Here is a 24899-nt window from a genome sequence, read left to right on the forward strand (position 1 = left end):
CCCTGCGTGCACGGGTTTGTTCGATTTTCATTACGGTAACAATCAACACGGGCGGGGGTTAGACATAACAGGGTTTTGAAATTAAAAAAAGTCCATGTAACTTTTAAATAAAAAATTAAACGCACTATAAATATATCAACCATGTGCTATCCGGGGACAGGATAAACACCCACGTCGTGGACGGCGCAGGAGTAAGCGCGATTAAAATGTCATGGTGCAGCCTCGCCGCTCTCTGTGTGATGCCTGCTGAACGCCGCCCGCGTTGCGCCATTTTGAAATGCTGGGAGAGGCAGAGGCGAGGGAAATCTCAAAGTAGAGTGCAAAGTCTAACATTCGGTGCTTAAGGATTGTAGTTTACTTTCTTTGGTTTAAAGCAGTTTCGTGCTGTCTATAGCGACTGGTACGACGACTTGTGCGGTGTTCGGAGTTGGTACGAGCAGCGGTACTACTGGTTTACTACTGGTTTACTCCTCCACTGCTCCTCGGTCAGAACCACCCAGCAGACCCGGGTCAGCAGCTCCAAGTCCAGGGCCCGAGACAGATACCCTCTGTCTGAGCCGCTCACCATGGCAGGTAACCAAGTTAGGAAGCAAACACTATCAGAGTATCTTCTGCTTTATTAATATTCAACGGTTTAATATCCTGTTCAGCGTGGATGATGCGTTTGTCTCTCTGTTGTGGTGAACGTTAACCACCGCAAGCTAGCTAGCAAGCTAGGATACTTCCCAGATGCTAGTGTGTGTCATTGACCGTGTGAAAGTGAGAGTTTTCCCCACAGAAAACCTGCTTTAACCGTTGCCTTCGCTTGAGAATATACTACGCAAGTTAAAATATGTCTTACGCATGGCGACGCGTGCGACCTTGTTCTCATAACTGATATTTGAGCTAACTTAGCGCCAGACTGTAACGCGTGTAAAGTTGTCTTTTGCGGCGGTGTGTTATAACGTGTGTCTCTTGTAGGGGCCGGTGGTGGGAACAGTGATGTGCAGTGGTGCTTTTCCCAAGTCAAAGGAGCGATAGATGATGATGTCGCGGAAGGTAAGTCCATGTGGTGTTCACTTAACGTTAGCAGCGGCTAACCCCGCACTGTCCGGTTTGCATCATGTGCATGCTTGTTTTGAAGTTAGCTTTAAAGCTACTGCTACACGTTTTGTTTTAGGTCTCATCCATGTTCTATGAGTGCTGTTATAGAGCATTAACCTGTCGTAAAAGGGTCATTGGTGGGGAACATATCCGATGATCGTCCAGTAGGCCTGTTAAACTAGCAGTGGTTATTGAAGCAATGTGTTTATTTGGGTTATTTTAGCAATGTGTTTGCTTGTGTTGAACTTTACTTGTGTTGCTATTAAGTCCTACTTTCAACGGGTCTGATTGGCCATGTCAAAATAAAAGCTTTCCTCATGAACTCCCTCTGTATCCAGCCACGCAAATGGTGTTATATTTTGAAACTTCGACTGCAAACCCAATACCATGGAGGTGAGGGGGAAACAATGTGTGTTGCTCAAAGCAACTCAAAATGCCATGCCAAATGAAAACCACAAAACGTGTCTTTCCAGAAAGTCCATACAGTCTTGGTTACTTGATAATTGAAATTAGGACAGATTTGAGTAGTTCCCGCTAGAAACCACGGATGACAGTGATGTCTGCGATTAGCCTTTACTTAACCACAACATTGTGTCTGGAATGACGCTTTGCTGCATTTTATAAACGCCTGCATGTCTAGATGCCACGCAGGATAAAAGAGGAAATCTTTTTCGTGTTTTAGTTGAAGTGACCCTCGCGGTATTATGGATAATATTTACACAACAGAGAATTCAATTAAGGATAATTAATGGACATAAAGTACCAAAAACTAGAGCCCATGGCGTGGGATATTTTAAATACGCCGTATATATTTTTACTCCGATATGAACAGATAAACCAGTGGTGGATTGTAACCACTCCTTTTCCCCATTGTGCAATGACTTAATTCACCAGTGCCATAAACACCTATGTTTACAGTAGATGATGGACTTCGTGTGTGAAGGACTGCACCGTTGTTGACAGTAAGCTTTGCCTCAGAAAAAGTCTCCATGTGATCCTCTCCTTGTGTCAATACATAGCAGTGCACACAGGCTGAAAACACTACAATAGTGTAGTACTCTTGCATCATATGAAGGTTTGTGTGGAGCCGGATTGTATCAGGCACTTTGTGTGCTGTGTTAGGACAACAACAACAACAACACCGTAGTGTATATTAAGGCTTGCACTAGCGCAGAATAGTGCCAGCCTGTAAACAGGGTTTGATTGTTGTATCGTAGGATTTGATGAGAATGCTTTTTTTTTTAAAAAGTCCTGAAAAGCTGCAAATGGCAAGAGTTGTGTGTTGAGTAGACTTTTAGTTCCATTGCACACATGTACATGACTGCTGTGTGGTGTTTTTTTTACCATGATTGATATGCTTTTCAAAGATTTTTGGTATCATTCACAGGAAATAAGTTGTTACAACAGAAAAGCCTCGTATAACGGTGCAACATTGTTTTACATTGAACACGCCTCAGATGTACACAGCAGGCTCCCTACTACAGTAGCAAGTAAGACTCAGGCATCTAGCTAAATACATTTTTTTAATTCTAATTACACTACCTCATCGACAGCTGACATCATATCTACTGTTGAATTCAACCACTCCGGGGAGCTACTAGCCACTGGGGACAAGGGGGGCCGTGTTGTCATCTTTCAGCAGGAGCCAGAGGTAAGTTGACTCATGTGACTAAACTAGATTCACAGACATTCACATCTTTGTTTTTCTCATTTGATAAATTCATACATTTAGAATTTAAGTTGATGAACTATTTGCAATGAAACAAACACTCACTTTGATCTTTGGTCTGTCATTGTTTAGACTAAGAATCAGCCACAGTGCCGAGGAGAGTACAATGTGTACAGCACCTTCCAGAGCCATGAACCTGAATTTGACTACCTAAAGAGCCTCGAGATCGAGGAGAAGATCAACAAGATCCGATGGTTGCCTCAGAAGAACGCGGCACAGTTCCTTTTGTCTACAAATGGTTAGTAAACCAGTGTATTCTCATTAAACGTATTCACTGTAGTAAGTATGAGTTAGTGATATTTAGCTATTTTAAACTCCATCTTGTCTTGTTGAGACACCGTTTGACAGGAATTTCAGTTGTCTAAATATACAGTTTCTTTTGTTACTTCAGAGGAGTTTTTCATGACTTCCGCTCTTTCTCATTGGCAGACAAAACCATAAAGCTGTGGAAAATTAGTGAGCGCGACAAGAGACCAGAGGGCTACAATTTGAAGGAAGAAGATGGGCGATACAGAGATCTCAATACTGTCACAACACTACGGGTGTGTATCCATTGCTTTGTCCCTGTCCCAATAATGTTGACCATGTATGTATTATTAATTGTCATTAACTGTGTTTTAATATGCCGCAGTTGACTGTTCTCTGTTTGCACAGTAGATTGTGCCTTTAGTGAAGTGTGTGTATATTACTTTGAGACTAATTGTGTTGCACTATTAAAGGCTTATTCAATTACTTTTGAATTAGTTGAAGCAATGGTAAAGTATTCCTGCAACCATTGTCCTCCACTCATTAAGGCACTGTCTGAGTTGTCAGTTGTTGTCTCAAAAATTGACAAATATAGAATTTTGTTAGACTTGTATGACAGTTTGAGACAGTACTTTAAAAAAAAAAAAACATGACAACCATAGTTATAAAATAAATGCTAATATGGATATCACAAATTCTCCCTGAAATGAATGTGATGCTAACGCTGCTCCTCACCTCAGGTACCAGTATTCAGGCCCATGGACTTGATGGTGGAAGCCAGCCCGAGACGAGTGTTTGCGAATGCTCACACCTACCATATCAACTCCATCTCCGTCAACAGTGATTGTGAGACATACCTGTCTGCGGATGACCTGCGCATCAACCTGTGGAATCTGGAGATCACCGATCGCAGCTTTAGTATCCTTTTGTTTTTTTAATATCATGCAGCCATCATCTTCTGTAGATCTTGACATAATTCTAATAATCCTTTCAGGCCTTTTCTAACATCTCCCATGTGTTTAAAGAAAAAGGTGTCAAACCTGTCCATGTTAACCATACGTTCACTTTTTTTCGTCATACTGCAGTGTGAAATAACGAATGTTGTGTTTTGGGTTTGTTTAGTTCTTTGCTTCAAGGTAGCTCTGACTCACTGTTGGATTATAATCCCCCTCGTGCATCTTGTTCACTCGCCCACCATGCTCCAGTCAGACTGTGCACCACTCAGTCCCCGCAACAACACTGAACCCCACTGCATATGTTCTCTTATATGTTAAGACAGCGAATGGATCAACCCTATTTATTATATAGACCATACAAAAAAACAATATCGTGGCTTTGTGCTGATCTACTAACAAAAGTAGACACTGTTTTAAGGCAGACTGAACATGAGTACAAAATATATAATGTAATTGGTGTCTGCCACAGTGTCATATATGATGCTACCACCAGATGTCCCCCCAAGTAAGGATTTTTATATATCGGTTTCATATCAACCTCTAAAATGCAAAACCTTTTGGGCCACTGGGAAAATGGCCGGCTATGTTTGTACTAGTTAAATAATAAAATTGTTTTGCTTTCATTTTGTTTCTGACGGATCTTTTTAAGTGGTTGAAATGTCTTGTTTTCCCCCTTTTGACCTTAACCACACGCCTTCAGATATTGTTGACATTAAGCCAGCCAACATGGAGGAGTTGACGGAGGTGATCACGGCGGCGGAGTTTCACCCCAACCAATGTAACACTTTTGTCTACAGCAGCAGCAAGGGCACCATCCGCCTGTGTGACATGAGGGCATCGGCACTGTGTGACAAGCACACCAAACGTAAGCCTATGTCATTTACGCTGAGTGCTTGCAGGGCAGCTGTTCAATTCAGAGGCGTGTCTCTGTGAAACTGGATGATAGACAATGAAATAGGTTATATTTTCTGTGCCTGCAAATCCACTTTGGGTGGAAGATAGCGTCTCTTAACAGCTGAGCACCAGCATCTGCAATGAAATCTGCTTTAAACAACCTTGCATTTTCCTGAAACAAAGTCTTAATTAGTGAGGCACCGTACCCCTGTGTGAGCTCTATAGTCTGTGGAATCAGAAAGTTGAGGGAGATACGGTAAATGGCAAATCTTCATTCGGACTATAGGCCTTTCCCTTCATGGACAATATTTTGACTCTTCACGGTAATAAAAGCACAGGTGTAAATAATGGAATCAAATATTCTTAATGTCCATTTAGCTGCTTTGATTTCAGGGTCCTGGTGTTGTGTACGATGAGCGTAACATCATTAGTGTTATTAGAAACACCTGTGCTGTTCTTACTATGAGTCCAAATGTCTCCTGCAAAAATGGCTCATTGCTCAGAAAATACAAGTATTATAAGTAAATATAAGTATATTCTATGGCAGTGAATGAGAGTTTGCCAGTGGCAGTTAGACGGCATTTACTCATGGCATGCATCATTTTCTTTTTTTAAGAGTTTGAAGAGCCAGAGGATCCAAACAATCGTTCGTTCTTCTCTGAAATCATCTCATCCATCTCTGACGTAAAGTTCAGCCACAGTGGACGCTACATGATGACCCGAGACTACCTGTCCGTCAAAATCTGGGATCTCAATATGGAGTCCCGGCCAGTAGAGACATATCAGGTCTGTGACTATAGTTAAAAAGTAATTCTTGTTGCTTCAGTTTCTTTTCTGTAGAATAGAAAGTAAGGCCTGTTAATTACACAGAAGTCTCTTGTAATGTTGTTTTCACTCGATTGTAACTACAACACCTCTTCGTCACATTCTTTTAACAGGTGCATGAATATCTCAGGAGTAAATTGTGTTCCCTCTATGAGAATGACTGCATCTTCGACAAGTTTGAATGCTGTTGGAATGGGAACGATAGGTGAGTATCTAATCTATTATAGGTCTTCTATATCAGGGTCAACAGAAGCCTTTTTGGTAATTGTTGTCACTGGTTGATGTCTATGGTTTCATCATCATGCCTTTGGAATTCCCCACACTTTAAATAGGCGCGTGACACGCAAATGTTTTGATCCGTGTACTTGACGTAAGTGAAATTTGGCCAACGACATCGGGCTTATCAATTACTGTGGTTATCAGCTCAGTGCAGAGCGTAAGGCTGCACATGACTCCACCTGGGTAGCAGAGGGGTTTTCTGCTTATGTTCCTGGTATTGGTACACGACCAGAGAACAACCTGTTTTGACTTTTTGAATTGTTATAATTGTTATGATGTTCCACCAATCACTCATGCCCTGTCTCTCTGCAGCGTTGTGATGACCGGCTCCTACAACAACTTCTTCAGGATGTTTGATAGAGGCTATCGGCAGGACGTGACCCTGGAGGCGTCGCGGGAGAACAGCAAGCCACGATCTGTCCTGAAACCTCGCAAAGTAAGCACAGGTGGGAAGCGCAAAAAGGACGAGATCAGTGTAGACAGTCTGGACTTTAACAAGAAGATCCTCCACACTGCCTGGCATCCTCTGGACAACATCATTGCTGTGGCCACCACCAACAATCTCTACATATTCCAGGAAAAACTGAACTAGCGCTTTGTTGAGCCGCTCAGATCTGTTTTCGACGTGAGCCCCCACTGCTCTGATGCACCATACGTACAAACAATATCTGTCCTAAATCCCAAAATCTTGATATGATCTGCCCTTGGTGACTTAAGTATTGAATGTGACTTACAAACAGTGGCATAAACACAGTACATCCAAGCAGGCCATCACAAGGACGTGTTCCATGTGTATGACAAATATAAACATGCAGGGTTTGTAGAGTCCAGAATTTGGGATTTAGTGTCATGGGTTTTCTTCAGCAGGAGATCTCGGTTCACTAAGCTACCATTTGCAACTCCACTAAATCCCAAACCAAAGGGAAAGTGTGTTTAACACACACGTTTGGCTCGATTGTTTCATTCTTCTGTTGTGCCAGCGTGACATGATTCATGTGTATGTCATAGCTACCACGTTTTATTAGTTTGAATAGGAAATTCTTTCTGTTTATACGTCTTTCTGTCACCAAGGTTAATTTTCGTGCTGGCCTGAAACACTGCTAATACAAGCTGTCAACACTCCATATTTGCCCCAAGTATTTGTCAAGTTGCCAAGCTCCCTCACCACCACTTTCCTAATGTACGGTTATGCAGTTAAAGGACTAGTCTCATGTTTTAGCTCATTCTCTGCAAAGAGATGAACTTGCATTACTTCTAACCTTTGTTAGCAGCGTACCAATATTTATTAGATGGTTTATATTAATTTCTCTACAGTAAGAAAGTCAACTGACATGCAGTAAGTCAAGCGTACCTCAACATCTGACACTAAAAGTCGAGTTACCTAAAATCAGCAAGAAACGATGGTATTCTCCTTTAAGGAAAACATCCATGTTTATTAATGTTAGTCTTCTGGAATAGAGTTTCTGATACAATAGCTTGTAAATATATTGGCTTTTAACAAGCTGAAGCTCTCAATCTCATGCTTGAGTGTGCTGAACATAGCATCAGGTTTTTAATCCGATCCCTGGTCTCAAGTACATTACTAAATTTCGACTGAATGTTCACCAATGGATCACTTTTCTCGAGCAAGTTTCAACCCTGTAGGTTGACTTTTTCATTGTGCATTGAAATGACTTCCTTTAGGAAGACGGTCTTCAGTATTGACTTTATAATTTCTACTTAATGGCCAAAAAACCAAACACCAATGTAGTCCTTTAACATGGTCACAGGAGCGGCGTCGCGTATTGTGCTTTTAGGAGAATGAATGAGAGCTAATCATGCATCAAGTAACCGGTCCTGTAGACTGAAGCTTTGGTCATTGAAAGCTGTCTTGCAGACGAGGTGACTGGTCATATGCTGACTACCATTTAAAGCTCAGGACAAAAAGCTTCCAGGCAGAAAGGCAGAACAGCGTGACGTTTCCTAATTCTCTCGTGGTCGGTGGCACCAAAATTGAGCACTGCTGCCAACTTCCCCACAAAGCCTGTCGTGTTGTTGCAGATTGATCGATCGCTTTAATCTCTGGATCTAGTTTCTGGCTTTTTTTTTTTTAAATGATGTTTTGTACTGTACCTGATGATAAAAAGAATAATCACTATAGCTGATTTATTTTTGTATAAATTAAGGCAATAGGATTACAGTCTGATCACTGTAGTTTCTTTAGCCGTCTATCTCGGACTGATTGTAGATGGAAGGTCACCTGATGCGGTTACCTTTATGTCGTGACTTTGGGACATTTCGTTCATTCAAGCGGGTATTTCTTTAAAAGCTAGAGACTTGTGTGACGTTCCTCGCGTGGAATGTCCAAAGAAAAGTACTTTCAGGTGTCAGTACCTCTGTAGTCATAAGCACTACAACAGTTTATTTTTTTTAATTTGGCTGCCTGTAAATTGTGTTTATGTCGAACTTATTTGGGATGCTTCGGAGTTGGATTCTGAGTTAATTTGGATCTTAACGTTCTGTTTCTGTGCCATGGTTTTTGTTCATTAATCTTTTATTTTATTTTTTTGGCTCGCTGTGAAAGAATATGCCCCTGTGGGTCCAAACGGGAAAGACATTTTAAATCAACATGTAATGTTAAAACTGTTTAAAGCTAGTTTTTCTCTAAATCTGGTCAATTCAGTCGGCAATGCAGAGTTACTGATTTTGAATTGTTGTATGAAATGTCTTCTCTCCTGTGATGCAGGAGGACACAGATGTGTTTATTTAAAAAGGAGAATTTGTGAAGCACTTGGTTTGATCGTTTAATGTAAGTGGTCATTAATGACTGTATTCAACATGGGATGGGGGGGGGGGGGGTACTTTAAATAATTAATTCTGCTGTTTCTCTGCTACATTTGGCTTCATTCACACACTGCTGATTTTCTCTTCTGGAGCCAACCGGTTGATTAAGGCACAGCTTTCCACTCCATTATCATGATGTTTTGATGACAGATTAAGCCATTGAATCAGGGCACAAGGCGTAGTAGTCCACTGGATCATTATGTAAGTAAATGTGTCACTCCTACCTTTTGGAGAACTGATTTCCCATCACTAGGATGCCACTCAAATATCCACCCATCCTAATACGGTGGTGCTGTGGTTGATTGTCACACTCTCAGGGCTCTGGGTAATGTCCTCTAGTAATGAGACAAATCTTTCTTTTTCTTATGTTTGCCACCTTTTTTGAAAAGCTCCTTTTCTTTAGTGTCTGATGCAAGTTTGTGTGAGGGTCATTCAAGTGATAGTCCTCACGTCGTATATGTATGAACCTGTATAATGTGGCACCTTTGTCCCATTCCTCGGTCAAGGATTGTCCCGTTAATTAGTCGATCAACAAGCAGAGCTGTCCATTCAAAATACGAGATCAGTGATCTCACATTGTCCCGTCATTCATTAAAAGGAAGCATTTACTCACTCTCTGTGAAATAACTAATGTTGAGAAATGTTTGAAAATACAGAAATCTGGATGCAGATTACATAAAACCAGAATTGGCACGTTTTGTTTACATAAGAAAGATGTTATGATGTAACATTGGCTTTTTTTTTTTAAATTCCCTTTTTTTGCAGGCCCAGCAGAGGTGGTCTTCACGGACCGTATGAGTTTTGGAGCGTTATTGCAAAACGGTCACTGAGAAATCCCTAACCACTAATCTTCACTTTCCCCTCATATTGTCTTCATAGCTGTTGTTCGAGGCTACGCTGTAATCCACGAAGACGTTTAGAAAAGAACCCTAATGCCTTGCTTATAGCGTAAAGAAGACCGAAGATAATCAAGTATGTTTCTTGAACTTTCTGGTGAGCCAGACGGGAGACTGCTCAGGGGAATCTACCGCTGCTCTGTGATCAAAACCTCGTACCTTTTTAAATAAAAAAAGCAGCTTTTCAGGACTTTATTAAAAACTGCCTTATTTACAAAGTAGATCATACACTTTTTTGAAATTTTAGTTGCTATGTTTTTTTGAATGTCAGAAAAACTTGCTCTACACACACACAGGGGATCAAGAAAGTGCAAGGAAACAGCCTAAATTGGAGTTATGAGGTTTTTCCAGTTGTGAAGCAGCATTATATACATGTCTAATGTGACGCAGGAGTGAAAACAAAATGCACTTTTTATTTTTGTGAATTTCATTAATTTGTATGTTTTTGTTAATTTCTTTTAAGGGACTCTTGAATAAAGATTGTGGGAGAGTTTGGGGGGGTTAAAAAAAACTGCAAATGGTTCATTGTACAGCGATGTTTGTCTTTGTCAAATGGAATAAAGAACAATTTAGATAACAAGTAATAAAGAAACAAATAAAGTAAAGTTTCAAACCTGAATTCTGAATGAAAGGCCAATCTGTTTTCTCATTTCCTGTATGAAAGATTGTGATGAAAATGTGAACTGATCACATGGGAACTTGCCCAAGTTATTGTAGAGCTTTGTGTTATAAAACTAAGCATACAAATGTATCAAAATAACCATGTGAAAATATGGCAAGGATTATATTAGGCCCATTGCATCACCAAGGCAGACTTCCTGCAGTGCTTTCAAAAGGGACACAACATTTCTAAATCCCTGCAGTGGTGCCAGACATTGCAGATCTTACTCAAATGTCTAAAAAAATGTATTTACCATGATGACTTCTCCATTTCAAAATACACCAACAAGACCCTTTTCTGGAACTGGAGGAGGGGAGATGTATGTAGACCCATCCTCTACAAATCTACAGGAAGCACTAATGGCAATACCCGCCTCCCCACATTAATAGTTCAGTCCACAGCACTTATTTGAAGAGCCTCATTATTATCATCTATCCTCCAACGCTCCAATGATGGTTTGTTTTGCTCATAAATACCATCAAACGTTGGCGGTTCTTTATCAGTATTTTAGTGCATGCATGCATACATTGTATTAAAGATGACTGTAAACCTGACCGTGTTATGAGAATGAATACAGAATTGCACATTACTGATCTATATCCTTCGTCTGTTTATCTGTATGTGGTCTGGACTCTCTGGGCTGATGCAGCGCATGCGCACATCGCAGTTAGTCTGCGTGTCATGTTGATGAATTCTAAAACTGGGTAGTCAACATGTCCACCGCTGCTGCTCAACAAAACAATAACGAGGAGCCCGGGCTTCACGGTATGTACCGCCGCCAGGTCTCCTGCGCGTCACGTTACAGAGACTGTTTAACATGTCTTCAATAGGTGCGTGTGTCTGGGAAAATCTTCGTGTAATCAAGATTTTATTGTAAAAGTTACATCGGCTTCGGTGTTTCCTCGTCTTCTAGGAGGGGCGGAGGGTGATGTTGTTCGACGTCACCGCGGACTAGCCAATCGCGTTGTGATACATGTTTGATTGAGGGAAGGGCAGCCAATCACGTACGCACGCCAGCACTGGGCGGGCTCTAGCCAAAATGAAAACAAGTTTGAGACAAAAGACGAAATAAACGTTGCTTTTATTTGATGTTTATTTAAAAAAAAATTGTCCAATAATGGGTCCTATCACTCTAACTCCTTCTGTAGTCCACTCGCTTTATTATTCAACAGGCCACACAGTCTTTCTAACAAATAAATAAATAATAAAGGAAAACAATGGTAGGATATTAGGCCAAGTACCTATACACCACAGACGCATTTCAACAATAAACTGGCCAAATACTTGAATTAATAAAAAAAATTTATTAAAACGTTTGCTCAGACGGAAAAGCGGGGCGGGCGCTTTATATGTGACAACATCACCGCTGGAACAGCGACATGCCTGGGCAAATAGTCTCACATTGCACTTCACAGTTATGCAAGACATCACATGAGAGCAGCACCGATGGCATACCCGTCTGTAGATGGGTAATCGGTCATGTATACGTGCGTCGTCGAAATAAATACATCAATTATATATTGTTTTTAGCGAGGCCAAAAGGGAGGATGATGGGGGAGGCGTCTCGTGCTATCATATAGTTTATATTGTGGGGGGGGGGGGGTCTCGTGCTATCATAAGGTTTATATTGTGTGCTAACCCAAGCCCGCTGGACATGAGAGATTGCATAACCCCTTTCCGTCTGGTCTGGAAAAAACAACAACCGTGCAAGCTGTTTGTGGGGCAGTGGCACAAAGAAATGCAAGCTATCATGGATCCATTGCACAGCCAGTTCATTTGAATGCACAGTGTCAGTGGTGCAGGAAATGTAGGTCAGCTGTTTCCATTAGAAAGGAGGCAGAGGCGTGTCTCTGTGTGGTGTACAATCTGCTAGCTTTAGAAACAACAAGCTAAATTTCCTCTTGACCTTTGTGTTGCCAAGGCTCTTGGGTAGAGCTGGAGCTGAATGGGAACACATCAGGGACCCAGGGCGTGCAGACCAATCTTCCAGAGACACCCGCTGCAGACCAAATAAACGCCAATGCTGGCATGAGTCAAAGTCTGCAGACCTTGGAAGGGCTGCCTGAGAGTGATGAAACCCTGATTGGAGGACTAGAGCATGTGCCCTCCTCCTCCTCGATCCACAATGGAGATATGGAAAAGATTCTCCTGGATGCACAGCATGAATCCAGCCAGAGTAGCTCCTCCTGTGATAGGTAGGAATAAATGCCATTATATGCGCTTTAAAGCTCAGGGAAGCATTTGGTGTAGTAATTTTTTTATCCCAATATTGTGACTCAGTCCTCACAGGCCACCAAGTCCAGATCAGGATGAGGGTCAGATAACTTTTGATGTGGAGATGCCCAGCCCACGAGATAGTCAGGTAAAACAACATATTTAAAAGTTAAATCCCCTTTCAGGTGTTTTCATTTGACACTAAAACCTAATTACTTTGCCGCTATATTTGCAGTCAGATGACGACAGTGCAGAGAAGGACAGAGAGGAAGACATCCTGATGAACAAAGAAGTAGACTGGGTCGCTGACTGGTCCAGCAGACCAGAAAACATTCCACCAAAGTAAGCGGACTCTCACGTCCAGAGTCATTCACTAACGGTGGTTCAGGATATGGTTTTCTGAAGTTAATTTGCAGGAGTTGATTGTTTTGATTATTCCTCGCAGGGAGTTCCACTTCAGGCACCCGCGACGTTCAGTATCTCTCAGTATGAGAAAGAGTGGGGCCATGAAGAAAGGTGGCATCTTCTCTGCTGAATTCCTAAAAGTCTTCATCCCTTCCTTATTCATCTCTCACATTCTCGCTCTTGGCATCGGGTAAGTCTGAATTAATGCAGTTCTATCGTCACGCAGGCACACGATGCAGGGCTTGGATCGAAAAAAAAGTTACATTTATTCAATCTGCAGTGATGTTTTGTGGTTGTACAAAACTTCTTTTTTTTCAGTGACTCACCTTGTGCCATAGGAAAGGGTCAGTACGGGCTGTGTCATTGTCAATTTATCAGTCCTCTGCTATTTTGGTTTTCAAGATGACTGTAATTTATGCGTCTGATGCCTGTCTACTCAGACCTAGGCCTCATGCGTTATGTATTTATAAAACAGGCTGGCCTGGATGTTTATAAAAAGGTGTTCCTTCGTTTCAATTGATCAACTAATATGGATTCATGGTTTTATTTCAGTCCTACATCCTAAATGTCAGCATTGTCATTTTCTGTATGCATTATTTCTTTCTTTTTTTACATGCAATTCATTTCAGGATTTTGTTTTCTAGTGTCTACATCGGGAAGAGAATTGCCACAGCCTCCACCAGCTCCTACTGATGAGAAGATGCAGCAGTGCCTGGATGTTCCTCTTGTCTCCAAGTCTCTCAGCCATCCTCCTGTAGTCGAGCTGTTTCTCTGCATCTGTTGTACGCCCACATTTCTACTTCCAGTCAGCCTTCAATTCTGTCACATTGTAGATGTAGTTGTAGAGTTATACACATGACGTAATGTGGTTGCACTCCATCACATTTTTGACACAGGGCAACATTGTACCCAGCAGCGGTCACCAACTTCTTCCACCAGTAGATGACAGATCCTGTTAGAGCTGCAAAGTATTAGTCATCCTGTTTCAACTCAAAAATATGTGACAAGGATTTGATGTCGGGTGGCTTGAGGGTTGAAGTTTTCTCCACTTGTTTTGACGTTATGTCATGAGAAATCTGGACTTCTCCTAAGCGGCATCTCTCCACTGTTGTCTCAGTTGGCAGAATGTACGAGCCTAAAATATGCGCCATATCCACAAAACAACAAATTTAATTGGCCCTGGGAACAGAGTGGACTTTAATTGCCTTAATTTTTTCAGCTAATCATTCAAGGTGCAGTTATTGGAGGGGAAACAGATGATGGTGCACAGTGGGATTCGTTTTTTAAATCCCATACATTTTTGAGAAGTTGTATCACGTTGACTCCTGAGGGTTTCTTTTAAAAGCTTTTTATTTTATTTTTTTGGAAGGCTGGAAAGCTTAAACATTGATCAAGTGAGTAGCTCTAGATTTTTACAGGGGGGTTGTTTGAGTATATTATAATAGTGGAAACCTAGGGCGGATGGCAATTTACCAGGCCATATGCTATTTTTATTTGTTTTTGCCTACATATCTTATTCTTTAACATAATATAGAAGCAATGGCAAAGTGCCAAATATGTATCTTTCACCACTGCACATTGGTGATTTATCTGTTCTTTTTATTTTCTGATGTTTAGATATTTAAAGATGTCGATGTGAAAAATAATTTAAGCTGTGATCTGCCCCATGTAATAGACACCTTTTGACATTGTATACTTTGTTTATACATTGCTATTAATGCATATTATATCATTATTACCTAGCTTTGTCTCAGTGTATGTAATGTGTTTTTGCTGTTGTTTAATTGCTGAATGGCAGAAACCACCACAGAGGAAGGTATTTCCAGGGGCCTCGATGAAGAGTGTTATCTGGCTTTTATGTAGATTACACTGTGCAATCATTTCACATTATATGATACAATAAAACGTGTCCAGTGTGTGTAGAACTTAGAGTAATACTAGAGGAGCATTTCCTAATGAAAATGCATGTGACATCTGTATATAGATGCTGATTGGATGAGAGGATGATTCTTCTGTCATTTGTAAATGGATGACGTTATAGACTCATGAAAGAAGTCCTCCACCATAAATGTACAGTATTCAAAGCATTGGTTTGAAAGCTCTCAAGATGCATTCAGGCTTTAATGCATTATATAACTCACAGTAACTCATAAACTGTACATGTCATCATCATAACAGGCTTATGTACAGTTAATCAGTGTGCAATACAGAACATTTTGAATAAAGTTTGTACTTTATACAGCGGCTGAGATATAAATACAAAGAGAGTGGATAGTGTTCAATAGACTTAAATGCATTATTTAAGGCATAACTAATAAAATGGCGTATCATCACTATGGGCTCCATACAGAGGCTGGGACATTAATACATACAATACATTTATATTTTGACATGAATCACAAAGAAAAGAAAGAGAATGTGTGTAATTGCTGCATGTCAAGGTACGTTTTCAGAAAAGATAAATCACATTCAGGTGTCACAACTCCTACATCCTCTTCTAAGTCCATGCCCTTCTCTTCTCATTTAGGTGAGGTTTAAACTCCTCTTCCAACTTATTGTCCCTTAACTCCTGTGATAACCTAGCTCTGTTAACACAATCATTCCAAAAATAAATTCCATATTACTTACTTATTTGTGTTTGTACTAAATCTTAAGATATATAAAAAATAGCTATGCATTCGTAACTTTTGTAAACCCAGGAAAGATGAACTGAGAGCGCTCTCAGTTACACATACTAATCTGGAAGCTGCGTTGTACTTCCACAGTTGGCCGCTCTACAGTTCGGGGCAAAGGATCCGACTCAAGGGCCATGTCTCTATAAAGCATCTCTTCTCTTTGATTTGTTCATGATGCATTATCAATAACAATGAAGAAAAGATGAGGAGGCAACATTATAAATGGATGTGATGCATTTCTAGTTGTTTATAATCCTATCTTTGCATGCCTGACTGGCACATTTTAGTCTAGTCCGTTGTGGTCCATCAGAGAGTTCAGATTTTACCTTTTGATTGCATTGGAATTTACCCTTTTTTTTTATCCACTTGACAGACCTAGTGTTGCTTGTTCATAGGCAGGCAGGCCCTAATGTAATAGTATTATAATGTCAAGTACTATATCAAATGATGTTCCATCAGTGCTAAAAAGCAAGAATCTAGGAGTCAGATTGATATCATAATGGAAACATACATTTTGACATTGCTCACACATATAATGTTTTACATTCTTCCCAACTATACATAGGGTAATTAAAAGTGTATCCATGTCAGAGACAACTTGGATTACTAATATATGGTAGCCTGTAAAACAGATTGTGCCCAGATTAAAACGTCTTACATTATGTGACTGCACCTGTAAAAAGTCCCCCTGATATGACTATAGCCATCTTGTTTGCAGAAATATGTAATTGCAAGGTTAATCGACCATCGACAAAATTGAGGATTCATTCTTTTTACGCGTAGTAATAGTAATTATACGTTTTCATAATTATCGTATTAACCAAGAAGCTGCCACGCTCAATTAAACAGGTGACGCTTAACCTGTTTACCCCCAAACTGACAACTCAGCAGGGCGGGGCAGTGCGCATGCGCGATACCTCTTTGTGGCCCTTCTCTTCTTGGTGCTTGCCTGGTCTTCAGGGACCCATTCCAGCAGCAAATCCAAGGATAGGACTGTGAGGCAAAGATATAACCACGCATCTGATATTATTTTGTCGGGCTGCACCGTACAAACCGTACATCGTCAGATAGGCACAGATCGCCCAGGGCGTCGACTGGCCAACGAGCAGAGCATCCATTCATCCTTTCATAGGCAGCTGAGGTGTTCCAGTCTAGCTAGCTTAGCGTTAGCCGAGAGGTAGTGGACAGCTGTGTCAGAGGGATCTTCAAAATGTCGGGTTACCAAGGAAAGAAGAACATTCCGCGAATTACAGTGAGTATTGTTTTATTACATGGAGAATATGACATTCATCCGTCGGTAGAGGTGTGTATTGTGTTGTTGTGTGTAACGTGCGGTGAGCCTCAGGATTAGACCAAAAGCTAGCCGACGCTTATAGCTGTCGCGTCCTTTTCATTTACACCGATGCTGTCACCAGCAGCAGCAGCAGCCGCCGTGCTTCAGCTCCACACACCCGAGAGGATGAACGATGATAAACAGCCAGCGGGGGGGCTTGCACTCGCAGCGAGCTCTTTGGTGTTTTTCTAATGTGGAGCTTTGGTAGTATGTGTCTCTCTTTGCTCCTTTAGCTGCCGTTAGTAGCTGTTAGCTCTCCTCCTCTGTCTCCATGACAGCATCCTCAGCTCGCAGGTTCCTTCACTGTCATCCCCTCATCTTCCATCCTCCATCCTCTGGCATCTTGCTCCCTCCATTATCTTTACTACATCTTTGCAAAAACTTCCAATTCTGCAGCTAGGACAAGCTCGTTATTTAACCCTGATTCTGTGATATACTGTGTCAAATTGAGATTCATCAGTATAATATGTTGCTGTGTGGTGCAGCTTTTCAACCAGAAAGCACAGCATTAAGGGCCTACAGTAGGGATGCCGGGATAGTTAAAAGAAGCAAAACCTCTTTAGGAAAGTAGGTCATTGGACAGCACCCATCCAAAACCTTTTTTTTCCCCTCTAAGCTTTCATCATGCAGCTGTTGTAGCTGAAGCATATAATGAGAAACTTCTCTAAGTTTGATCATTTAAGAGCAACAGCATGTCTTAGCTCGGGGGTCATGCTCCGTTTTGTACTGTTATCTAGGACTCTCTCACAGGTCCAGGGTCATAAACATAGAGGAACCTGACATCTCACACACAACATGCAGACATGCTCCTCCAGACACCACTTATTAGTTTAGAATGAAGCAGAATCTACAGTTTCACTCTGCAGAGCTTTTAACAAAACACCAACATAAGGCTTTGTCCCTGAACAACAGTAAGTGGATTCATTCAAACATACAGTCGTATCTAGTACCACCAAAGTACCACCACACAGTCAGTTTATCTGTTCGCAGGATCACAGAAACATAGTCATTATTTTAAGCATTAATTCATGTTCCTAGTCAATTAAAAAGATAGTCTTGTTTTCTATCATTTTTTTAGGTTCATTTGGCTAAAAAGACAACGAATACAACTGGGAAATTATATTTTATATTTTCTTCGACACACCTAGCTAAAAATAATGCAGTCTAATGATAATAGTCCTGCAATAAATTCTACCTTCATGAAAGAACATTATGTTCAGGTTCTGTGGTGCTGCTGAATTGTGTCATACTGACAAGTGTTTCTATTATTTTGTACAGTGTTGCATACACTTCCTACCTCCATTCGTAGTTTAGCCCACGCTCTTGACACTAAGCACATTCAGTTCTTATTAATCAATTCAGTTGTATGACTGTAGATTACAGGATTAATCACGAGGGGCCGTTTTTTACTGCGGGGAAGTGCGTCCGTCCATCTTTAACCTCGTATCCTGTTCAGGGTGGCGTGAGAGCTGAAGCTGATCTCAGCTGACATTGGGCGAACGGCAGGGCAAAGAAGCGCATATGTGTTTTTATTTTACACGATGATACATTGATTTATAGATTTACGGACTACAGCGATGCTCAATGAAAGCCATTTTGAGCTATGGTATGGATCATCACTGACCAATTTATTATATACTTTACTAATGGCCTCATGTCAATACAGCCATGACTTTTAGTGCATTCCCACTGTCCCTGTCCAGTTTGCAGTAAACCACTTTTGTCTTCATTAGCTCTCCCGACTGTCCTCAGAGACCCCCGGAAGCCTGCAAGAGAAGTAGGCCAGCCTCTGGCCTACGAGTCCTCTTTTCATCTCACACAGGTTGAATTAATTGTGCCACTCAAGAGTTTATGCTCCTACTCTTAGACTGGCCTCAGATGACTAGATCATGTAGGATAACCTCTCTATAAGTTATAGATTCAACAGGAGGACGGTGTGGATTGATCTACGGTTTGTATGTGCGACGTGGTGACCATTAGCTATTAGCAACTTCAGCAGCATTGTTTCTGCTTCACTAACAATCTTTCTTGTTCTCTGAACAAACAATTAAATACTCTGAGCTAAATGAATCACTGAAGTTGTCCCAATTTTATTTTCTATTAAATAAGTCATTTGTCTTTGAAATCGGTCAAATGTACTATTGACTTAAGGAATAGACTATTAGCCACAAGGGATTAAAAGAGATGATTTCTCGCTCTTTTGGGAAGCTGGAACATTTTGTGGTTTATGGATAATGTAAAGTTCTGTCTCCTCCTTTCAGAGTGACCGCCTCCTCATCAAAGGAGCAAAGATAGTGAATGATGATCAGTCATTCCTGGCTGATATCTACATGGAGGATGGAGTCATCAAGTAAGTTTGATTGGAACCTAACTGCTACCTGTGACCTATTACTCTGACTCTTGGAGTCTAGATTGTCTTCGTTTTTATCACGTTCCCTTCATTCATTTCTGTTATTTTCCTTTCATTTGTCTCCTTCAGGCAACTAGGCGACAACCTCATTGTTCCCGGGGGAGTTAAGATCATAGAGGCTCATGGGAGAATGGTGATGCCCGGGGGCATCGACGTGCACACCCGATTCCAGATGCCTGACCGAGGCATGGTGGCAGCAGACGACTTCTACCAGGGCACCAAGGCGGCCCTGGCTGGGGGGACGACTATGATCCGTATGTATTATCTCCGACACATTCGGAGTGTTTTTCAACCAGCTACAGTGGTACCGTCGCAGGGATTATAACATTTCAGATGAGCTTGCTGTCGAGCGTATGATTTGATTACGCGGTTTGCCTGTGGACCTTTTTAAAATCCAACCTGTTTGTTTGTGTTTCACAGTTGACCACGTGGTGCCGGAGCCCGGCGTCAGCCTGGTTGCAGCCTTCAAACAGTGGAGGGAGTGGGCTGATAGCAAGTCCTGCTGCGACTATTCTCTGCATGTGGACATCACCGAGTGGAACAAAGGCACTCAAGAAGAGATGGAGGCCCTAGTGAAGGATCATGGTACGCGGGCAGATTCCGTCTTCGCACACATCGAGTTTAAAAATGAAGAAGGGTTTCTTGCATGGGGAAAACAGACTACAAAACAGTGACTAAAATGTTTCTGCTGTAATGTTTTTTTTATCCTTTTTGGTTTTACTTTTCCCCTTTGCTCTGGGTTTCCCCTCTTTTGCTCTCCTTATTCCACCTTTTGGCTGTTTTCTCTCATAAGTTTTCTATCTTCAGGTGTCAACTCTTTCCTGGTCTATTTGGCTTATAAGGATGTTTTCCAACTTTCTGACTCTGAGGTACGCTCGGCTTCTGGTTAATATTAGCGAGCTCTACAGCTGTCTGTCATAGCATATGTCTTTGAGGCTGTTAGAAGTCTTTGGGGTGGGAGCTGGCGACCACGAGCTGACCCGTTTGTGCCGTTTTCTTTTAGATCTATGAGGTGTTCAGTGTAATCCGAGACCTTGGAGCCATTGCACAGGTGCATGCTGAGAACGGAGACATCATTGCAGAGGTAACAGAACCACCAATACATTTGGTCAAGTCTCAGCTGTAAGCAGCTATTGCCATTTTGGATTCTAATGTTCTTGTGTGGCATTTTTTTTAGGAGCAGAGACGTATTCTAGATCTGGGGATCTCTGGCCCTGAAGGCCATGCACTTAGCCGCCCAGAGGAGGTAAGATGGAGCGCTGGCCTCTCGAAAGAGAAAGAGTTTTGTGATCGTGTACTTTTAAGATCAAAAGATTCAGGATACAGTACAAGCAAGAAGAGAAGGCCAGCATGGCGACCAGGCTGATGAATGTGACTTTGTGTGTCTGCAGGTGGAGGCCGAGGCAGTAAATCGGTCTGTCACCATAGCCAATCAGACCAACTGTCCCCTCTACATCACCAAGGTGATGAGCAAGAGTGCTGCTGATGTCATTGCACTTGCCAGGAAAAAGGGTAAGAATAGAAATTTAGATTTTTTTTTTTTCTTTGCATATCTTCTGTAGTCTGTCTGTCTTTTTCTTTTTCTTCTGCTGACAGCCTCCTGCCTACTCCTTTAGGTGCCGTGGTTTACGGAGAGCCCATATCTGCCAGCTTGGGCACAGATGGTACCCATTACTGGAGCAAGAACTGGGCAAAGGCAGCAACCTATGTCACTTCTCCACCGCTCAGTCCAGATCCCACCACCCCCGACTACCTCAACTCTCTGCTGTCATGGTAGGCACTCTGTGCCAGGACCTGAAGATAACATGCCCACATTTGACGTGTGCTACTGCTGTGTGCTGCATTCTATTTTTACTAAGCTATTCCCTTTACATAGACATACTTAATACAAAGAGAGAATATTAAGTTTAACGGATGAATGTCATGGTTTTGTCATGAGTAATTGCCGATGTAAATCGTGTCCTTAGTCTTCTTGCTTTCTTTCTTTTCTAGCGGGGACTTGCAGGTGACTGGTAGTGCTCACTGCACTTTCCAGACATCTCAGCGTGCAATCGGCAAAGATAACTTCACCCTAATCCCAGAGGGCACTAACGGCACCGAGGAGAGGATGTCCCTAATCTGGGACAAATGTGTGGTGAGCTCGATGCGACCCACTTGTCACGCGTTCCACAAATTCCTCTCATGAAGTACTTGAGAGCAAATTTCCTTGTCAGCCTTCGCATATGTTTAGATGCAAATGTGTTGTCCTAATAGGTGACTGGCAAGATGGATGAGAACCAGTTTGTGGGGGTGACCAGCACGAACGCGGCCAAGATCTTCAACCTGTTCCCCCGCAAGGGCCGCATCGCTGTGGGGTCTGATGCCGACCTCGTGCTGTGGGACCCGGATGTCACTAAGATCATCTCAGCTAAGAGCCACAACCTGGTCAGAGGGTTACTTTGCCTGTTTTGACTCTTATTCACCGTGTAGTTTAATAATGTAAAGTTTGCACATGATGGGCTGCAATGCACATTGTGTGCATAACATGCTAAACCAGCTCTGTTAAGAGGAGAGGTGCAGCGGCTGTTAGAGGCATTAATACAGGAGCAACAATAGATTAAGTGGTACAGAATAACACACAATCCAGGTGAAAATTCACAGTCAAACACTGTAGTTTAATCATTAAAAAAGTGAACCGTATTTATTATTATTATGTATTGTAACAATATCCTGAGGGAACAGACAGAACAACAACTTTCAGATGTACTGCGAAGCAACGTCCAATTGTATTCATCATAGTTCTTCCCACCCCCCTCCCCCAGGCTGTGGAGTACAACATCTTTGAGGGCACAGAACTGCGCGGAGGACCTGTGGTGGTGATCAGCCAGGGCAAGATTGTGTTGGAGGAGGGCAGCCTTCACCCCACGGAGGGCTGCGGTCGCTACATCAGCCGCAAACCCTTCTCTGACCACGTTTACAAGAGGATAAAGGCTCGCAGCAGGGTGAGTTCCGATCGCAGGCAGTCGCACCTCCGAGCAGACACACAACTCCAGTTATGCAGAAACTAAAATCTTCCAAGACAGTTAGCCGGTCAGCTTCTGGTCTGATTGATTGGCCTGTATGTTTAGCTCACAGAGTTACGAGGGGTCCCCAGGGGCCAGTATGACGGGCCGGTGTGTGAGGTGACCATGACTCCCAAGGTGATGTCCACAGTCTCCTCAGTGAAGACGTCCCCTGCCAAGCAGCAGCAGCAGCAGCAGCAGCAGCAGCAGCAGCAGCAGCAGCAGGCTACTCACCAGCCAGTGCGCAACCTTCACCAGTCTGGCTTCAGTCTGTCTGGTGAGTGAAAGCACACGTTCATTCCTGTCAGCCGGCCTTGTTCACAACAAGGCAATTAGGTTATAAAGGGTTTGTTATATGTTGATTTTTCTTTTTTTAGGTGCCCAATTTGATGACAACATTCCTCGTCGCAACACTCAACGCATCGTGGCTCCACCTGGTGGAAAAGCCAACATCACCAACCTCGGCTAGGCTCTTTCCTAAAATGAGCGAGGGGTTCAGAGCAACACGGGACCAGAGGCCACTCTTTCCGCTGTCACATCACATCTGGTCACCTCTGACTCCCCCATCACCCCACACACAAGCACTCCATCCATTCTTATTCACACGCTACCATAATGTCACTTTGTGCAACAAAAAAAAGAGAGAAAAGCACTATTCCATACTGTTTCATCTTTCCTGCCATATTCCATTGTCAAGGAAGGATCAAGTGAATTGAAGCAGCTTTTTTTTTTTTTTGGGCATTTCTTTTAAACCCAGTTTGATAATGGATGAAATTAATTTGTTTACATTTTTTGTATCATTTTTGCTGTACTTGTTTGAGCTGTTAAGTTGCCCTCTTGGCTCAAAAAGTTGACAGAAAAGAAGAGGTTAGTAGTTTCATGAGCCGGCATTTTAGAAACTGCAGGTGTTCAACAATTTTCTCAATGCGCTGTTCAATAACAGAATGGAGTGAAAAGCCTCCATTGTCCATTTTGTAACACTGTTGAGCTGTACGGTTGCTGTTTTAGTACAAAAATGTTACATTGTTGCCACAAAAAAAAAAAATCTAAATGCTAATCATGAAAGATTAAGACTGAAGAACATAGTTTCTGCATTTCAGCAGCTAATTTTATCTGAAGTTTGCATTATTTGATCTTTGTGTAGATACTGTGTAAAACAGAACAATTCACCTTGGTCCTCCTTTTGAATTATAGTTCATTTAAAAAAAATAATTGATGTATCTGTTTTATCACGTCAAGTCATTTGGGAAAGCGCTGACTGCACTGAAAGGGTATTTTATGGTTGAGCTACTCATTCAACTCCGCCCTGAATATGAGGGGGGGGAGGAGAAATGTCTGGCACATAACATTTTGTCTGAGTCACGTGAACCTTTTCCCTCATCTCATCCTTTGGTTTTTCCCTCATGTTTATTAAAGATTGTCAGGGCAACAAGCTTCCAATAATCCGACCGGTGTATATTGTTCAGGATACAGACGGACACTACGAAGAAGCTAGATGGGAGGTTTGCCGACAACTTCTCTGCACCTGGTGCTATATGACCTTTGCTGTATACGTGCAGATGATGTCCACACCCAACACAGCACTCACCATTTACCCAGTTTTGACAAAATTTGTTTTGCACTCGTAACAATCCAAATGATGATAAAATGTATGTGAGCTTGCAACCTTTTTATTTGTATTGGATATGTCTGTATGTTTTAGAATATGTGTTGAATCAAACTACTTGCCTGCCTGTTCTGTAAGATATTGATAGCACACTGTATCTATGAAGGCTCTTTAAAGAAGTGGAACCATGATCTTTCAGACCTGATGAAAAATGCTTCGGTATGTATATGAAATCCCCCACAGTGTGTTGATGACGTGTCCCCTGTTCTCGGTGTTCGTGTCGTGAATGAATTATCAGATATCCAGTTTCTCCTTTCTCACCACCTCTAAATGCCCAACACTGTCGGCACCAGACCCACTCGAGGTTGTAACCGTATTCACTAAACCACAGCGGGTCGTCAGTTTCACGGCACTGTGTGGACATACTGTAAAACACTGGATTATTTCTTCCTCATTGCCTTGTCAAGTGTAAGTTTTGTATGCCAAGCTATAATGTGAAGTGATTTACATTTGGGGAAGCGTCTTGGTGATGGTTATTGAGTTGTGATGTCGAGCACTGTTGTTGCCCCTCTCCCAGCAAGTGTGATACTCTTGGTCATGTATGTTTTGTAGGATATACCAGGGTTTTGGGGGGGAAATCATCGGTCTTGTCAGCATTTGACCCTATCTGTGTTGACTTCAGTGGATTAAAATAATAAAAATGAAAGCTATGGTATTGTCTTTATATATACGTATATATTGATATATATATAGATAAACATCAACAAGTTAACTAGTTATTATAAAGTGTTACCAATTAATTTAAATGACACTTCTACAGTAT

At 41.9% G+C, this 24899-nt stretch overlaps 3 protein-coding genes across 3 annotated transcripts; all 3 read left to right on the plus strand.

Annotated features, from left to right (window-relative positions):
- Positions 1-300: 300 nt before the first annotated feature.
- ppp2r2aa (protein phosphatase 2, regulatory subunit B, alpha a) lies at positions 301-10350 on the plus strand. Its single transcript, XM_079161299.1, has 10 exons — positions 301-573; positions 961-1038; positions 2637-2734; positions 2885-3050; positions 3242-3354; positions 3799-3976; positions 4715-4879; positions 5525-5694; positions 5847-5938; positions 6325-10350. Exons 1-10 carry the CDS (start codon positions 567-569, stop codon positions 6602-6604), a joined length of 1347 nt encoding a protein of 448 aa, XP_079017425.1. The 5' UTR covers positions 301-566; the 3' UTR covers positions 6605-10350.
- Positions 10351-11070: 720 nt separating this feature from the next.
- bnip3la (BCL2 interacting protein 3 like a) lies at positions 11071-15610 on the plus strand. Its single transcript, XM_079160461.1, has 6 exons — positions 11071-11157; positions 12314-12587; positions 12673-12754; positions 12842-12948; positions 13052-13201; positions 13656-15610. Exons 1-6 carry the CDS (start codon positions 11106-11108, stop codon positions 13702-13704), a joined length of 714 nt encoding a protein of 237 aa, XP_079016587.1. The 5' UTR covers positions 11071-11105; the 3' UTR covers positions 13705-15610.
- A 1286-nt stretch (positions 15611-16896) lies between these two features.
- On the plus strand, positions 16897-22939 carry dpysl2a (dihydropyrimidinase like 2a; the record flags this gene model as incomplete). The annotated part of the gene is made up of 14 exons (XM_079161557.1): positions 16897-16938; positions 19281-19369; positions 19499-19683; positions 19850-20014; positions 20237-20298; positions 20433-20513; positions 20607-20675; positions 20821-20941; positions 21046-21202; positions 21422-21563; positions 21683-21853; positions 22231-22410; positions 22537-22747; positions 22848-22939. 14 exons carry the CDS (start codon positions 16897-16899, stop codon positions 22937-22939), a joined length of 1767 nt encoding a protein of 588 aa, XP_079017683.1.
- Positions 22940-24899: the final 1960 nt, after the last annotated feature.

This window comes from Pholis gunnellus (genome assembly GCF_910591455.1).
Source record: "Pholis gunnellus genome assembly, chromosome: 6".
Lineage (NCBI taxonomy): Eukaryota > Metazoa > Chordata > Actinopteri > Perciformes > Pholidae > Pholis > Pholis gunnellus.

Excerpts from the sequence above, each read along its gene's own strand:
- ppp2r2aa (XM_079161299.1), top strand. Across the intron at positions 1,039-2,636 it reads AGATGATGATGTCGCGGAAG|CTGACATCATATCTACTGTT; the intron begins GTAAGTCCATGT and ends CCTCATCGACAG. Across the intron at positions 2,735-2,884 it reads TCTTTCAGCAGGAGCCAGAG|ACTAAGAATCAGCCACAGTG; the intron begins GTAAGTTGACTC and ends GTCATTGTTTAG.
- bnip3la (XM_079160461.1), top strand. The coding sequence starts at position 11,106 with ATGTCCACCGCTGCTGCTCAACAAAACAATAACGAGGAGCCCGGGCTT. Across the intron at positions 12,588-12,672 it reads AGTAGCTCCTCCTGTGATAG|TCCTCACAGGCCACCAAGTC; the intron begins GTAGGAATAAAT and ends ATTGTGACTCAG. Across the intron at positions 12,949-13,051 it reads CCAGAAAACATTCCACCAAA|GGAGTTCCACTTCAGGCACC; the intron begins GTAAGCGGACTC and ends TATTCCTCGCAG.